The sequence below is a fragment of the Macaca thibetana genome, chromosome 17, assembly GCF_024542745.1.
Source record: "Macaca thibetana thibetana isolate TM-01 chromosome 17, ASM2454274v1, whole genome shotgun sequence".
NCBI classification, from domain to species: domain Eukaryota; kingdom Metazoa; phylum Chordata; class Mammalia; order Primates; family Cercopithecidae; genus Macaca; species Macaca thibetana.
In genome coordinates, this window is record NC_065594.1 from 11,736,924 (window position 1) to 11,754,694 (window position 17,771).

The following is a 17,771-nucleotide window of genomic DNA, read 5'->3' on the forward strand; positions in this document are numbered from 1 at the left end:
TTGGAGACAGGGTTTCGCCATGTTGGTTAGCCTTGGTCTCGAACTCCTGACCTCAGGTGATCCACCTGCCTCTGCCTCTCAAAGTGCTGGGATTACAGGTGTGAGCCACGGTGCCTGGCCTCTTTCTAGTATTTGATAGTACGGTAGGGAAATTATAGTTAACAATAATTTACATTTCAAAATAGCTAAAAGAGAAGATTTTAATGTTCCCAGGACAAAGAAAACATAAATATTTGAGGTGATGGATATATCAGGTACCTTGATTTGATTATTACTCAGTGTATATACATGTATCAAAACAGCACATGTACCCCCAGAATAAGCACAGTTGTTACATACATATCAATTAAAAAAAAAAGAAAAATGTCTCCATACTTTAAGACACCATAAATACTGTGAAAAGACAAATATAGACCAAGGTATGTTATACATGTACAGACAGTTCCTGACTTAATGGTTTGACTTACTTTATGATGGGTTTATTGGGTTATTGAATGCATTTTGACTTACTATGGGTTTATTGAGATGTGACTTCACCATAAGTAGAGGAACATCTGTAATTGACGAAAGTTTAGTCCGTAGAGTCTATGGAGAAAATCTAAAAATAAATAAGAGCAAGACTAAACAGCCTAATTGAAAACTGGCCAAGATAGAATTTACAGAAAATTACTTCTCATTTACATAAGGAGACTTGTACAAGACATATAATGTCAGTGAATAGGAGAATCAGTAAAGAATCTGTAGTATATCATATCTAAACAGCAGTTAGTATGAATGAAATAATAAAATACAAGCATTAAGGTAGGTAAATCTAAAAATATGCTGAGTAAAGAGTGTGAGTTTAAGGATATATACAGTGTTCCTGTTCTCTGGAATATGTTTAAACTGGAGTAGTGACTCCATTTTTTATCTTTACTTCCTTGTATCATTATTAAAGTCTCTGAGAAACATATCTTCTTATGATGTTTTTTCTTGTTGTCTTCCCTCCATACTTTACTATTTGTTGTATTTTCTGTTGTATCCTTCTACTTACTTGTGCTCTGAAATGTGTTTGAGTAATCTGCTTTCCCACAGCTGCTGAACACTCCTTTGTCCTTCCCTGCCTATGGTTCCCCACCGCTGCCCACACTAGAACATAGTTCGTTCATTCTCTCAGGATGTTTTGGGTTTTTTTGGACCTGGAGTGGAACAACCTGTGTTTGTAATTAACTGATTTGATTTTGGGACTAGATCTAGAATGACTCTATCTAATAAGCGTTTATTGACCATTTCTATGTGGTTTACATTATGTTATGAACAAAATAGGAAGAGAATATAATTATCCTTACATGGATGGAATCTTAGATCCAGTAGGCCAGTTAGTCCTTAAAAAGAGAAGTGGTTTTGCCTTCTCTCTTTTATTCCAATTGAGTCTTAGTTTTTTCATTCATTTACTCAAGAGTAGCATTTTGAATACAGGTAATATTTTGCTTTTCATGTTAGAGATATATAATATAGATACTGTTTATATTTTTCAGAATTTAAACAAGCAAGCATATGATTTGGCAAAGGCTTTACTGAAGAGGACAGCTCAAGCTATTGAGCCATATATTACCAATGTAAGTCTTACTTATAATTGGTTGTCAGAAGGATTAAACCGAAAATTTAAAGACTTGCTAGAAGCAAAATTTCGTCAGATAGTATATAGTTTTAAAAACAACAAATTTGTGTTGTTTTAACCCTTAAGTAATATATTTTCTTTCTCCTTCTTAAAATTATTCTTGCTTAATATTTTTTGGAAGGCTTGCTTTCATCCTATTTGTTCTTTATTTTCTTTCAAATTGCCTGAGAACTTAAACAGTTTTATTTTGGTTAGCAAGATATTCTGTTTGTTTCTACTGATAGAAATAGAGTTAAATGTAATTAGATAAAACATGTGGAACTTTTCATTATTCAGAGACATTGCTTACAGGTTTTTGGAGCTTAAATTGATTTGTACAAGAAGAAGATATGAACTAATATTAAGACCTAGAAATTGAAGGCAAGTATGAATGGCAGTAGTGATTTAGTAAAAGTTGCTTATCTATTGCTATTCCTGGGGTAGATTCCATATAAATCTATCTTTTCTGAAAAAAAGGAACAATTGTAATAAAATGAGCCCTTTCAGCATCACCCCAAATCTACTTACTTATGATTGACTATCTTGTATTTATTTTTAGAAGAAATATTTTTTAGCTGCTAGGTTCACTGACAGAAGTTTATGGTAAGTTTTATTTTCTCTCCACAGTTCTTTTGAGTTGTACAGATTTAGGTGGCAGTATTCATATTATATTCTATGTGAATGGTGCCTCCTAGAATACAAATGTAGAGTACAGTGTTAATGGTGCCGCTTGGAATTGTGTAACAGTACAGTCCTTCCACCTGCTTTTCAGTTTCACTCACCTCCAGACAAGTAAAGGATATAAATTTGCATTCCTGAGTAAAGTAAGAAAGAAAGCCTTTAGTAATTACTTATGCATTCTCCTAAAATTTATTGAGGGAGAGTTTTTCTTGTAGTATACACAAATTTAAAGTCAGTGTATGAAATATATCATGAAAAGATGTACTTTGAAAACTAACATACTTCATAAAACAGTAACTTAATAAATTCTAGCTTTTGTTTCTGGCTTATAGCCTTAGAGAATCCTAAACATACGATGATTTGGAAAAGTTAATTTAATTTGTAAGGAAATTGTTTTGAAGGGTAAACTTTCAGAAGCTGTGGAATCAAATTCTGTAACCTATCTTAATTGCTCCAAGATTGTCAGGGAACTTCAAATATTGGTTTCTGCAGTTTTTAAGCTATGGGTATTGGCTGAGATAAATTGGTTGGATTGAGTTTTTTCATCATTGGCTTAGTGGCACTTGAAGTGTGTAGACCTAGACTTAAACATTCTGTAATTATCCTTTTCCCTTGCTTCAAGTACTTCTAAATGACTATTTGCATGGGCCATTAGAGCACACTAGGTGAGCTCCTCCTGGTGGCCATTTATTTAAACTCATATTGCCAAGCCCGTTTCTTTTTTTCCTCTTCTTTTTTTTCTGGGCGAATTGGGGGGGAACACATCTTATTTTGGTTTCTTTTTCTGGCATTAAAATAAGAAAAGATCACTGTACCGTATTGATATCTCTACTCTGATTGGGGAAAATCAATATTTGATTGGGCAATTAAAAGAACAAATCCACAATAAATGATGAAACTTATTAGAGTTAGGTGATTAGGTTCGTTATATGGTTTTCTCAAATTTTGTATGTTTGAAAATATTTATAATAGAAGTTAAAGAAAAAAAGGCTGAGGAAATATTTTTAACAATCCCAGAATACATCAAGGTAAAAACATTTCTTTATCACTTATACCTTGTGTTAATTTCCTGTTATTCTTGCGTGCAGAAATAGAATCCTTCCCCCGTGAACTCCCCAAACTTTCATATTGTCTATATCAAAAGCTGGGGAGCAGGGGCCAAGCAGAGTGTTCTGAGCACACATTGAATTATATATACTTTCTTCCAGTACCTTGTCCACTATTTTCTTATTTCTCCCTGTTTTCTTATTCTTTGCCTTATTTGAAGGTTAGCTAAGAAATAAGAATTGCTTTTTCCCTCCCTTTAGTTCCTTTATGTCTGCTTAGGTTTCCATTTCAAACCTTTATAATTACATATAAAATCACTTTCTAGTGAACTTAATTGTCTTGTAGTAGGGTAAAATTAGTTCAGTGTTAGAAATCATTCTTAGCCCTTTTGGACTTACAGTTGAAAAAGCCATTATTTACTGATCTTCCTAGTAGAGAATTAGCAAGTAAAAATAGGAGTAAGATACTGAGATAATAACCCCACTTCTCTCTCTTTTCTGGTTTTCATTCACACATACAGACACATTCTTTTTTTTCTTTTTTTTTTTTTTAATAGATAGTGTTTCTTACATATCAAGACTTAAGAAATCACTGTGGTAGTATAGGTTATTTATTTATTAAATTTTTTTGTTATTGTTGTTTGAGACAGAGTCTTGCTCTGGCACCCTGGCTGGAGTTCAGTGGTGTGATCTTGGCACACTGCAACCTCTGCTTCTGAAGCTCAAGTGATCCTCCCACTTCAGCCCCCTGAGTAACCGGGACTACAGGAATGAACCACCATGTCTGGCAAATTTTTCCTTTTTTAAAAAATTTTTTGTAGAGACAGAGTTTCATTCACCATGTTGCCCATGCTGTTCTTGAATTGCTATGCTCAGGCAATCCTCCTGCCTCAGCCTCTCAAAGTGTTAGGATTATAGGCGTGAGCCACCATGCCCAGCCTAGGTTATTTTTTTTAAAATAGAATTTGTTGTAACACAACAACCTAGGAAGCTGAGCAGCACATATATATTTGTTTAAAAGGTAAAATGGAATATCAAGAACAAAAAGTACATGGTGATAATTCTAAAAATTTCCTACATGCATCACTTCTTAATGATATTATTTTTCACCAGTTCTTTTTTCTATCACAAATTTTAGGATATGGCAAAAAATTATTTTGTTGGACTGAAAAAAGTACATCCAATCCTTGTTGGAATAGGTAAAATTTGGTTAAATTGCTTAATTCCACTGAGCCTCTGTTTTTGCACCTGTAATGCTTGGGTGGTGGTAGAGAATGTGTTATTTAATGTGAAAGCACTTTGTAATTAAAATTAGCCATGTATATTTAAGGTAGAATTTATTAATAATTTTTTATAATTTATTTATAATTAAGGTAGAATTTATTACTGACTGGTGACATCTTTCATTAGGAGGCATTTGCAGTACAAAAAAATTAATTTGTAGTATATAATTACCCATTTGTAAATGAAAGAATTTTAGGAAGGAAATATTTTAATCAACTTTAAATCTGCCTCCACTAAATTTTCAGCCCTTAGGAAGGGCTCGGATTGTTTTACCCATATTTGTATCATACTGTCTTTTGCATATTTTTTATTCATTTACCAAACATATATTCTGTGCCTCCTCTGTATCAGGCACTGTGCTAGGTAGGCTTTTACACACTGGAGAAGACCAGCTTGGTCATTGTCTTTTTGGAGATTATAAAAGTGTTCAACACATGTTTTTTAATGGAATTTGTGAGAAATTAAACCAGGGAATGATTTTTTTTTCTTAATTTTTCAAATAAGTTTTTCCCAGACTGTTAGAAGATGATGATGGTTCGACCACTTTGGTGGTGAGATTGGGAAGGGTTTTTGTTCTTTATTAAGGAAAATACTATTTATTAAATAGGTAGTATTTATTTTACTGTGTGTTAAGCAGGAGAAAATTTGTGAATGGAAGCAAAAAAGCCACTTTATTTTCAGCCTGAGTAAGAATTTAACCTTTGATGTCATGAAATTCTCTTCCTGTAAAATTGATAAATAGGAAGGACAAACAAGTTCGTTTTAAAACTAATAAAGAATAGCAAAATAGAATTTGTTCTTCTTTCTTCAAAAGTCACATAAAAACAACGCAAGAAGTAAAAGTAAGCAGAAAAGACATAGAAATATGGAATCCTCCACTTTGTACTCTCAGTATAGAAAATTAAAGTGTAATTAAGCCAGTTGTGTGTTAACTGTCACAGAAGAGATTAGGGCAGCTTGCATGGTATAAAGAATCCTTGACTCCTTCTCCCGTGAGACTCAGGAAACCATGAACGAGATATGGCGGGGTATGCTTTTGGTTAATTTTTTATGTTTTTGGAAAGTTTTAAATAGAAAGGAACTTGACAGTTATGCCATGCGTCTTTACCAATTTCAGTAGTAATATGATAAATGATCTGAGTGTGGAAACTAGTTAGAGCGAGCTATATGGTAGGGAAAAATTGTTTAAATTTGGATTTTCGTTGTGTTTGTGTGTGCTTTTAATTGGATTTTAATTAGTGTTGTAAACCCTGTGGATATGTACACATCAGAACGTAAAAGAAGACAAAGGATTAGAAAGAGGTAGTTTTTCATCAGAAGTAAAAAATTACATATTTCAAACATAGAATTGCCTTCTATGAAAATGTAAGAAGGCTGTATCTATGGGATGGTGTTTTCTTCTGTATGTACTAAGGTGAACAAGCTATTTTCCCTCACCCTTGGGGAGATTAAGACATTGTTTTAGTCAGGGTTTTCTAGAGAAATAGCCAATAGTGAGTGAGTGTATGTATATACAGACACACATACACATATATGTGTGTGTATATTCACACATAGTGTATAAATACACACACTGAGAGACACATGTATATGTATGAGAGGGAATTTATTAGGGGAATTAACTTATGAGATTACAGAGTCTGAGAAGTCCAAGAGTAGGCTGTCTGCAAGCTGGAGAACCAGGGAAGCCAGTGGTGTTACTCTCAGAGGCAGAAGGCAAGGCCTGAGAACCTAGCAGGGGACTGGGCCGCTGGTGCAGTGTCTGGAGTCTGAAGGCAGGAAAACCTGGAGTGCTGCTGTCCAAGGATAGGAGATGAATGTCCCAATCCAGAAGACAGTGAATTCACTTCCTTTTGCTTTATTGGGCCTTCAAGCCTATTTGGATGATGCCTGCCCATACTGAGGGCAGATCTTTCCCACTAAGTCTACAAGCCAATCTCCTCTGCAAACACATCATTGCAGACACACCCAGAAACAATGCTTTACCAGCTCTCTAGGTATTCCTTAATACAGTCAAGTTGACACATAAAATTAACCATCCAGAAATATACACAAATAATAATATAGGATAGAATATAGTCAATATTATAATGGGGAGCAGAGTATATTTGAAAAGTAGAATGTTTATTGAAATGTTTCGGTCTGTTTTATTGTATACAAGATGGATTCCATGTTTTATCTTTTCCTGTAGCCTGTACTGGTTTCCCATGTAATGTTAGAAAATATTTTGATATGCCTAATTTGATTTTGTATAAAATAATGATGAATTTGGTCAAATAATTACGATTTTGAAAACATTCATCTTGTCTCTGGTTTTTCTACTAATGATAGGCTTTCTTTCTCAAAAGTTTTTTAATCAGGTTCTGATGCTTGGGAAAACATCTATCAGCGATTTGTCAGAGCATGTCTTTGACTTAATTTTGGAGCTCTACAATATTGATAGTCATTTGCTGCTCTCTGTTTTACCCCAGCTTGAATTTAAATTAAAGGTAACTTGTAAAAATAATATGATTCTGCCAACCAAGTTATTAGCAAAGAGCATTATTTATAGCTTTTTAATTTTTACAATAGTTTTAACTGAATGTAAGAGATGAAGGGGGAGTATTACTATTATATCCTCACATATTTGTGCCTTGTCTGTCTGTGAATCTTCAGTGCCTGGCAGGTGCCTAGCAAATAGTAACTGCTTAATAAATGATTAGTAAGGTTAGCAAGATGGTATTTTCCTCCAGATATTTTCCAGATAAATTCTAGGATTTGACTGACTTTTGAAGTCTTAGCTATACATCATGCTTATGTTTTCAAGGCGCAGTTTATAGTAGTTCCCTTGACCACTTAGGCCATAAAAATAGTTTAGAGTTTGTTATCCACATAGTGTGAAATGCTTTCCCTTTATGCATATTATCTCATGTTGCTTATGTTGCAAGTTTGTTTGCTTTTTATATAGTTCTGTGAATTTTTTACTTTTTTGAGAGGATTTTTTTTGTTTTGTTGCCCAGGCTGGAGTGCAGTGGTGTGATCTTTGCTCACGGCAACCTGTGCCTGTCAGGATCAAGCGATTCTTCCACCTCAGCCTCCCAAGTAGCTGGGACTACAGGCATGCGCCACCACCTCTGCTAATTTTTGTATTTTTTGGGTAGAGTCAGGGTTTCCCCACGTTGGCCAGGCTGGTCTCAAACTCCTGACCTCAAGTAATCCACCTGCCTTGACCTCCCGAAGTGTTGGCATTACAGGCAGAAACCACCACCCCCGACCCAGTGAAATTTTTTGGTAGCATGTTCCTAACTGCTTTGACATTAAATTATGCTGTAAAATTGAGCTTTATTTGCAGAATTGGAGAATATACTTTTCTTTTTCAAATCATTACAGTAAGATTAAGTAAAGCTAGTTATAATTATTTATCCTTGTGGACCCAGAAAAGTTCTTAAATGAGTTTTGCGTCTAAAAATTTTGATTTTCTTTCAAAAACAAAACAGTCCACATTGGTAATGTGAACACCCCAAGTAGCCAGTACATAAGTATTCTTCTTATATTCTGGAGTATGTTTTCGGTATGTTTCTCAAATGAGTCATTCAATTAACTGGCCTTCCTGTCCCCTTTTTAATGTGGTTAGTGATTTGGGTGAGGCAGCAGGTAGTCACACCTCTAATTATTTGTTGGTTTATATGATTTTCTCTAGTAAAGATATTGAGTAAATGCTATGCATGTTCCTACACACTATGAGAAATACAAAAATAAGGAAATTATCATCCCTGCTTTCAGCAAACTTAACATCTAGTATGAGAGGAAGAGGAAAAAAATCCAGATCTAATATGAGGCCAGATATTATAAGTGTCATAAGAGATACAAACAGCGTACAATTGAAGCAAAGGAAACAGCATGCAGAAGCATATAGAGGTAGGAAGGTTCCGGGTAAATTTGTGGAACACAAAGAATTATAATTGGAAGATAGCATAAAGTAAGTTTAAATCACTCCTGGCTGCATATTAGAATCTTTGCTTGTTAAGACTTAAAGAAATAGCTGTCCAGGCACTAAACCAGACTAGCTGATTCAGAGTTTTGGGGAATTGAGGCTTTTTGTTGTTGTTGTTGTTGTTGTTGTTCTTGTTTTAATTTTTTTTTTTTAAAGTTTTGAGATGATTCTAATGTACAGCCAGGCTTGAGATATAATTACTTAGAGGAATAAAGAGAGAAATAATAGAGATGAGTTAGGTCATATTGTGGGGGCTCTTGGCATGGCAGGTTGTGGCATTGGTTGAAAATTTAAAAACAATTTGTGTAGTGACATTTCCATAGCACCTTGAATATCAATGCCTTTTGATATACCCGATTCCCACACTTTATGTTCAAGTCTAGTATTGTGACTGGCTCATTCACTTATCCATTGAGTCATTTGTTGGCAGTGCCAAAATCAGTAGTAAAATTGAGTTCACGTCCCTAGGGTGCCCCCAGTGTAGTATATAAAACAGATTTGAGTTTTCACAGGTTTAAGTCCTCTTCTTTTTACTGTTGAGCTCCTTTTAGAAATCTGGTCTATGTAGATGAAGTGTCTTACTGGGAGACTTTAGCACATACTAATAGAGCTAAAAAGTATATTCACACAGAGTTTTCTATTTTCTGTAGGCCTGGCCTCTGTCAGTGTCTGTTCTGAAAAACCACACATAGTTTTTCAAGGGTCCTGGGTAGGTTTTATAAGAGTTTATTTTGACTCTGAATAGAAATAAACCTTAATTGTAGGAGGGGCTTCTAACATTGGAACAAACTTTAAAGATGTATTTTCATGAAAGGGTACTTCTTTAATGGAATTTGAGATAATTAGAGCATTTATGATGACATTTAATTTTGTGAGAAGTAAAGTGAGCATTTTTATGTAATTTTTCATTTAGAGTTCATGAAAGATTTTCTGTGGAATTGGAGCATCAGGGAAATCGTGGCAAAGAATGGGCAGCCTTATTCTGAATATCTACTGCATGGTTTTAAAGCTGTGATTGTGTTTTATTTTAGAGCAATGATAATGAGGAGCGCCTACAAGTTGTTAAACTACTGGCAAAAATGTTTGGGGCAAAGGATTCGGAATTGGCTTCTCAAAACAAGCCACTTTGGCAGTGCTACTTGGGCAGGTATATGATTTTGGTTTCCCATTTAAAAGTAATACATGATTCTACTGACCGTTTTTTTAAAAAAACATTATCCACGTTTAAACTGTGTTCTCTGGAAGTTTTGAAAGTTGTTAATGACTGGCTATATTTATAATTACTCTTTTAGTCTTTATCCTCAGTAATTTTTAAAAGATAATACATTTTAAAGCTATCTCTTAGGGTATTATGACCATGAAGTTAATATTATTACTTTAAGGCAGTGATTAATTCCAACTGAAAATACCTCTTTGGGAGATAGAGCCCCTCCACAAATTAATTAAAATTAATTAGATTGTTTGGAGATATTGACAGGATAAGAATATTCACAGAGTGAATAAAGAAATGACTATTTGTATTTCTCTTCCTAACTTCCTTTCTGTATTTCTCAGTTAAAGGAAATGATGGCCTGGATTCCTTGCATGGTTTGAATGATGCACAAAATCCCTGAAATGGTTGCAAAATTTTGCATATGTTTGTGTATGTCACTGTTCTGTGAGAGGTATTCATTTCATTACCTTTTCTAAAGAGATCCCTGACCTTGAAATATTAAAAGCCCGACAAATGCCTTGGCTGAAACCTGCTTTGACTCAGAAAAAAAGAGAATTTTTCCCCTCAAATTATTCTCATAACAAATAATGCAGTTAAATTATAAACAAACAAGTACAATCTGGCTGGGCGCAGCGACTCACACCTGTAATCCTAGCACTTTGGGAGGCCAAGGCTGGCGGATCACGAGGTCAGGAGATCGAGACCATCCTGGCTAACATGGGTGAACCCCGTCTCTACTAAAAATAGAAAAAAATTAGCCAAACGTGGTGGCGGCGCCTGTAGTCCCAGCTACTCGGGAGGCTGAGGCAGGAGGATGGCGTGAACGCGGGAGGTGGAGCTTGCAGTGAGCCAAGATCTTGCCACTGCACTCTAGCCTGGGCGACAGCGAGACTGTCTCAAAAAAAAAAAAAAAAAAAAAAGTAAGATTTAAAGACTCTGATTTTATTTTCTTTGTGTTGAAATATTTGCAATGGTATCACCACTTTCTTTTCATTTTAATAAAAACTGTCAGTGATTACAGTAAATTTCATATTTTGGTCTCATTTGTCTGATTTGTTAAATGAGGATATAAGATGTTTGATAAGTGTTTGTTAAGCTTCAAATCTCCAGTCTGATTTCTTGATTCTAATTTAGCTCAATAATTATATTCAGTGAGTCAAATTAAGCCAACTTTTTTCTTTTAAATACAATGGAAAGTTTTTAGACAGTAAGGAAGAATATCAGTTTAAATTATGCAACTCAATTTAAAGTTTATTTTATTTAATATTTTAAAACAAAAATACTTTTACTATATAGTTATTTATTATATCTTTAAATTAAGACTTGGATTAGCCGGGATGTATTTTTTTGGTTTTTAACTGGAGAAATCCTAATGTAAATGTGTATGTCACCTTTCTATCCTATTGTAATTTTTCCTTTTAATATTAATGACATGAAACTTACACAGTATTAAATAACACCAACTTTAAGGAGTTAGTCTTTTAAAAGACATCTTAGTATATTTATTTTTAATTGTTGTAAGGTGCATGTTTACCTGAGAAATGGTAAAGTATATAGGATTGAGTACCTGAATTCAAAACACTCAGGAAGCTGTATGGGACCAGAGGCTAGATTTTATAACTTTTGGGAGGGGAGGTATACTTCATGGAACATATGCTTTTTTCTAATTTTTATGAGTAATTTGGTGCTGATTTTGAAGACTTTTTCCCTCTCCTTTATAATGCTAAATTTTGTTTCTTAGGTGTTGAATGATGTAAGATTTGGGAGCCTTTTGATTTCATAGAATTAAGACATATGAAAATATCGAATGGAAAAATCTTGGCTTCACTTTAATGTTCTTGATACTTAATTTTTTTCTTAATTACTATTTTACATTCTGTGATAAAGTAACGTATACAGACTGAACATCAGTGGTTGAGAGACAGCTCAACATCATGTGCTTCCTAATGGAGGAACACAATACCTTCTATGGTGTTTTGGTAGTCTGACAAAAATAAATTGACCAGAATATGATCAAGTCTTTAGCTCTAACTACCAGTTTACAGGATTTAGAAGAGAGAGGAGCCTGTTAATTCATATCAGAATGATACAATTAGCAAAATCTAAATTATGGAATAAAACCATACACACACACAGCAGTTGCTCTAGCAAATTACAGGGGAAAAAAAGAGTTGGAGGGAAAACAAAAGATTAAAAGAGGCTTAAGTGACATATCAACCAAAGAATTTTAACTTTTTAGGGATACATACATATTTACAGATGTAATGTAAAAAGTGGTTTTGCCATTAGTGGCAATGTAATAATTGTGATGAGTAATTGGATAGTAGTAATTTGGGTACACTTTTAGAGTCATGTAATATACTATAGGGTTTAGTATGAGATCTGCCATACATTAGTGAATGCCCCATATTTTAAAAGGAATACTTTAGGGAAAGTTTTCTTTCAAACGTAGTTTGGGATTTATGATATTTCTATGAACTGTATATGCACACTTGCATAAATAGATGTATTTGAAAGTATAATGTTTATAGGAAATTTTTTGTCATTCTTATATTTGAGCCTAATGTATATGGTTTAATCAGGTTCTTTAAAATCACACAGCTCTCACAGGAGATTGCCCTAGTTTATATAGAGGTTCCAGAGCATTCAGACATACATCTTATATCAGAAACTTTGTAAAATGGTTTGGTTCTACTTTGCATTTTCCTTCATAAACTTTTTTTTTCTTTCATTAGAAAAATATAAATTGGGTACAGATTTAATGCATGTCTGTTTCTCTTATTTTAAAGATCACTCTGTGCCTTTATATTTTATCAGGTTTAATGATATCCACGTACCGATCCGCCTGGAATGTGTGAAATTTGCCAGCCATTGTCTCATGAACCATCCTGATTTAGCAAAGGACTTAACAGGTACTATATATATGTAACAGCAAATATTCTTACATGCTCTTCAGTGGAAAAAAGTTTCATAGGGGAAAAAAAATCCCTTTTTTGGGGGGCAGTAGGTAAAGTTTTGTTTTAGTTTAAGGTCATGGAAGTTGTTCTCTGAAGCTAGATTTTTTTTTTTTTTTTTTTTTTTTAAATAGAGACAAGGTCTTGCTATGTTGACCAAGCTTGCCTAGAACTCCTGAACTCAAGCTTTCCTTCTGCCTTGGTTAAATTACTTTACCATGACTCACCTAAGTTCTTAAAATATTAAAGAACATTAGTCTTACAATCTAGTCAAAGTCAAGACCTGTTTAAATCCAAATGTCTAAAATAAGTTTAGAATTGTCTTTAAACTAAGAAACTAATAATTGTTCCTGGAGATAGACATTTTCGTAGATGCTTCCAGCCTACGTGAGAACTATGCAGTAGAAATTCTAGCTTCAGGCTGAGCACAGGCCAAGGCGGGTGGATCACCTGAGGTCAGGAGTTCGAGACCAGCCCCACCAATATGATGAAACCCTGTCTCTACTAAAAATACAAAAATTAGCTGGGCGTGGTGGCGTGCACCTATAATTCCAGCTATTCAGGAGGCTGAGGCGGGAGAATCGCTTGAACCTGGGAGGCAGAGGTTGCAGTGAGCCAAGATTGTGCCATGGGCAACAAGTGCGAATCTCTGTCTCAAAATAATAATAATAATAATAATTTTAAAAAAGCAGATATTTTACCAGTTTCATCCTTTTTGGGAGACATACCACTTGGAGCTTTCTGGTTTCCTACTCACATCTGTACTCCTTAGACTGCTTGCTCTGAGCTTCTGCTATATAGCATTGACTTTAGTGTCATCCATTCTTCCTCCTATCTTTGCTCTCCCCTTCCATCCTCCTCCCTTCTTTTTCCCCTCCTTTCCTCTTCGTTTGTGTGTGTGTCTGTTTCTCCACCTCCCCTTTCTCCTTCCCTTTTTCTCTGGATGTTCCTTTTTTTTAAGCATCCTTTTCTTGTGTTGCTAATACAGTATTTTCACTGAGAGTGTCAATAGTAGTTTTTTGAGGAATTTATCTTTTTCTTCCAAAATGTCTGTTTCTGCTAATTTGTTTTTTTCACCTTATATTTGCTTTTGTCTTTGTTTTCCATGTTAAAGGCTTTGCTCAAATGATTGGCAATCCAAGGCCATCTGCTCATGATTAAGAGTGGGGGCGCTAAATCAAAAGCTGTTTGGAAAGCCCTGAGTATATGCTTTCCTCAAATGATTGGCAATCTGTGGATATCTGCTCATGAGTGAGAGTTGGGGGCTGAATAAAAAGCTGTAATATTTGGAACACTCTGAGTACATGTCAACTCTGAACTTCACTTTTGAGTGATCAGAGTAAGTTGCTGGGGAGCCCTTAGTTTAGATACTTCCTCTTCATCCTGTCAAATTTCCAATAGAAGAGTATCTTATCTAGAAGTTAAAGGTGAGTTACTAATGTGTTTGGGAAAAGAATGATGGGTTTCTGCATTCACATTTCAGATTAGTTGTCACATAATCCTCTTTTGGGGTATAGTATCCATGCCCTCAACTGTTTGGTGTCCCCCAGTTTAGCGCTACTGTTTTATATTTTTATTATAGAATTTATCTCCAGACTTCTTTTGTTGTGGAATAGGGTCAGTATCCTAAATGGATTTCTCAAACAGCCTTCACCCAGTCCTTCCTTCTCTTCCTTGTTTTAAGATACGGAAGTACTTGTTGCTAGTTCCTATGCCTTTTGAAGAGTGTAGTATATATTGAGTTGGTTGACATGTTTTTCTTCTAGTGGCTTAGGATTTTGTTTTCTTGGGAATCCAAGGTTGGTTATATTTGTTCATCTGGTTTTTCAGAGCCTATTTTTTTTTTCCCGTTGTCTCTTACTTGTTCGTGCCATTCCATTGGGTTTGTTCTCCGAAGTATTTAGGTGTGTTGTATCTCCAAAATATTTTTAATTGTATCACTCATCTTTAAGGAGCTTAAATAATTTTAAATAATTCAGTATGCAATAATTGTTCACATTTCTCTTAAAATTTATCTTTTTTCTCGAAAATTTTAGTGATATATAATCAAAATGATAATTTTAATACTTATTTATACTACATTATTATTTTCATGCCTTCATTTTAGATTTTGAATTTTTAAAAAGTAAGTTTTATTGCTTAGTTGTGATTTTTAAATTGTTTTTTAAGAGACAGGGTCTTACTCTGTTGCCCAGGCTGATTTTGAATTTTTTTAATTGAAATATTTGAATCATGTTTTTCAGTTATTAAAACCAGACCCCTGCTTTTTTGCCATTGATAACGTGTAACAGTGTGCACCATTGATTTGTACATGGCTAGATAGAATTTTTCTTTCATTGAACTTGCTGTCATGTTAGGTTACATAGGTCACAGAGGATTTATACTGACTGAGCAGGAGAGAGGCAGTGCTGGAAATATCCTGCCAATGTATGCCTTTCCTTCTTAGGCTCATATTGGCTTCCCATCTCCTCTTTCCCAGTAGCCTTAGAGAGTCAGTCGTTTCTTGCTTTTTAACTTCTACTCGCTGTTGCTACAGATGAGGGCTTGCTTTATCCTTCTCTTAACTCATTCTGTAGAAGATTCTTTCTTTCTCCCCTACCTGAAATATGATGGCAGGTTTCAGAGGTTTTTACTGCTAGAGAAAGTGATAAAAGTGTAAGAGTAGTAAAGCAATCCTTGCTTTTGTTTGAAAGAGTGAGGCTTGAGACTGGGCGCGGAGGCTCAAGCCTGTAATCCCAGCACTTTGGGAGGCCAAGGCAGGTGGATCACTTGAGGTCAGGAGTTTGAGACCAGCCCAGCCAACATGGTGAAACCCCGTTTCTACTAAAAAATACAAAAATTAGCCGGGTGTGGTGGTGCACACCTGTAATCCCAGCTACTCGGGAGGCTGAGGCAGGAGAATTGCTTGAACCTGGGAGGCAGAGGTTGCAGTGAGCTGAGAGATGATGCCATTGCACTCCAGCCTGGGCGACAGAGCAAGTCTCAGTCTCAAAAAAAAAAAAAAGTGAGGTTTTGATTTTTTTTTTTTTGTTAGTTTCAGTCACATCTTCAGTTATTTTCTTTTAAACCCCATATACCCTGTTTCATTTTAAATTTCTCCAGCTTCATTCCTGACTAGCAGGATCATTTCACTTTCTACATGTGAACCTTATACTATAGTGCTTCTCAACCTCAGCAGACCCAGTCCTCCCTTTTTAAGCAAATAATTTGTAATTCTCCCTTAAATAAAATGAATAGATAAAACAATCCACTTAAAAAAGTTAAAAAATTAATTGCCCTATTTGTAATATACAGGAGAAACCAAAGGGAAGTAGTTTATAATAAAGTAGTATATATTTTAATATTTAAATGTTTGGATATGACATAGAGATAACAGATGCCTCCACAAGTTTCTCAATTATTCTCTGCCACAGGGGGATATGGAAAGCTCTGTGAATTCTAATTGGTAAAGTATTTGGATGACTACCTGAACACCTAACTCACATTTATCTGTATTTTAGAGAAAATATCAGAGTCTGTTCTACAGTTTCTTTTTTTTTTTAACTTAAAAAAGAAGTGTAATTAACTTAAAATGTACAGATCCTAAGTGTTCAGTTTGATGTTTGAAGAGACAGTGAATTTCCATGATGCCAAAAAGTCCCCCTATATCCCCTTCCGGTTAGTTCTGTCATCATTTTCTGATTTCTATTTCTGTAGGTTAGTTTTGCCTGTTTTTGAGTTTCATATATGTTGAATCATACAGTGTGTACTATTCTTTTTGAGGGTGGGGAATGGAGAGAGAGATCTGTCTGCTTTCATATAACATGTTTTTGAAATTTATCCTGTATCGTTTATTCCTTATTGTTATTATTCTGTTGTATGAATACACCATAATTTGTTTCCTCCTTCTTTTGATGGTTATCTGGGTTGTTTCTGATTTGGGGCTGTTAATAGTGATTACTGTGAATAGCCTTATACAAGGATTTCTGTGGGCTTATGTTTTTATTTCTTTTTGCAAACAGTAATGAAATTGCTGGTCATAGTGTAGATACATGTTTAACTTTATAAGAGATAGTGAAAACAGTTCTCCGTATTAGTTATGCTGTTTTACATTTGTCCCAGCAATGAATGAGAGTTCCAGTCATTTAGCATCCTTGACAACATTTTACGTTTTCAGTCTTTTTGTTTTTAGCCATTCTTATAGGTTCTTAAACTATTTTAAATGTTTTCAGTGTTCTTTCTGGAAATAAGCTTATTTATTGTTTTCTTTCCCGTTTGGGTTTCGTCCTTTTCCTTTGTCCTGTGACATTTACTTGTTGTCCATCTGCCAAAATTTTGTTGACACATCTCTTGCTGTGATCTCTTGTTGTGATCTCTTCTCTTGTTATTTGTCCCCTTTAAAAAACTTTTGTTTTTTTTGTTTTTTTGTTTTTTGAGACAGAGTCTCGCCCTGTCACCCAGGCCTGGAGTACAGTGGCACAATCTCAGCTCACAGCAACCTCCATCTCCTGGATTCAGGTGATTCTCCTGCCTCAGCCTCCCGAGTAGCTGGGACTACAGCTGTGTGCCACCACGCCTGGCTAATTTTTTTGTATTTTTAGTAGAGATGGTGTTTCACCATGTTGACCAGACTGGTCTCCTGGTGTCAGGTGATCCACCCACCTCATCCTCCCAAAGTGCTGGGATTACAGGCGTGAGCTACCACGCCCTACCTTTTAATTTTTTTTTTTTTTTTTGGTTTGTTTTTTTTTGAGACAGAGCTTCGCTCTTGTTGCCCAGGCTGGCGTGCAATGGTACGATCTCAACTCACCGCAGCCTCTCCCTTCCAGGTTCAAGTGATTCTCCTGCCTCACCCTCCCAAGTAGCTGGGATCACAGGCATACGCCACCATGCCCAGATAATTTTGTATTTTTAGTAGAGATGGGGTTTCTCCATGTTGGTCAGGCTGGTCTCGAACTCCTGACCTCAAGTGATCTGCCTGCCTCAGCCTCCCAAAGTGCTG

The 17,771-nt window shown here is 35.2% G+C and overlaps 1 protein-coding gene across 5 annotated transcripts in view; it reads left to right on the top strand.

The window, feature by feature from the left end:
* PDS5B (PDS5 cohesin associated factor B) overlaps window positions 1-17,771 on the top strand; it is a 187,588-nt gene that overhangs the window by 77,631 nt on the left and 92,186 nt on the right. For all 5 annotated transcript variants that reach the window (XM_050766807.1, XM_050766808.1, XM_050766812.1 and 2 more), the window contains exons 7-10: window positions 1,518-1,598; window positions 6,999-7,139; window positions 9,655-9,770; window positions 12,654-12,748. In XM_050766807.1, the coding sequence (XP_050622764.1) occupies window positions 1,518-1,598; window positions 6,999-7,139; window positions 9,655-9,770; window positions 12,654-12,748 (433 nt within the window). The remainder of the gene's footprint in view (window positions 1-1,517; window positions 1,599-6,998; window positions 7,140-9,654; window positions 9,771-12,653; window positions 12,749-17,771) is intronic.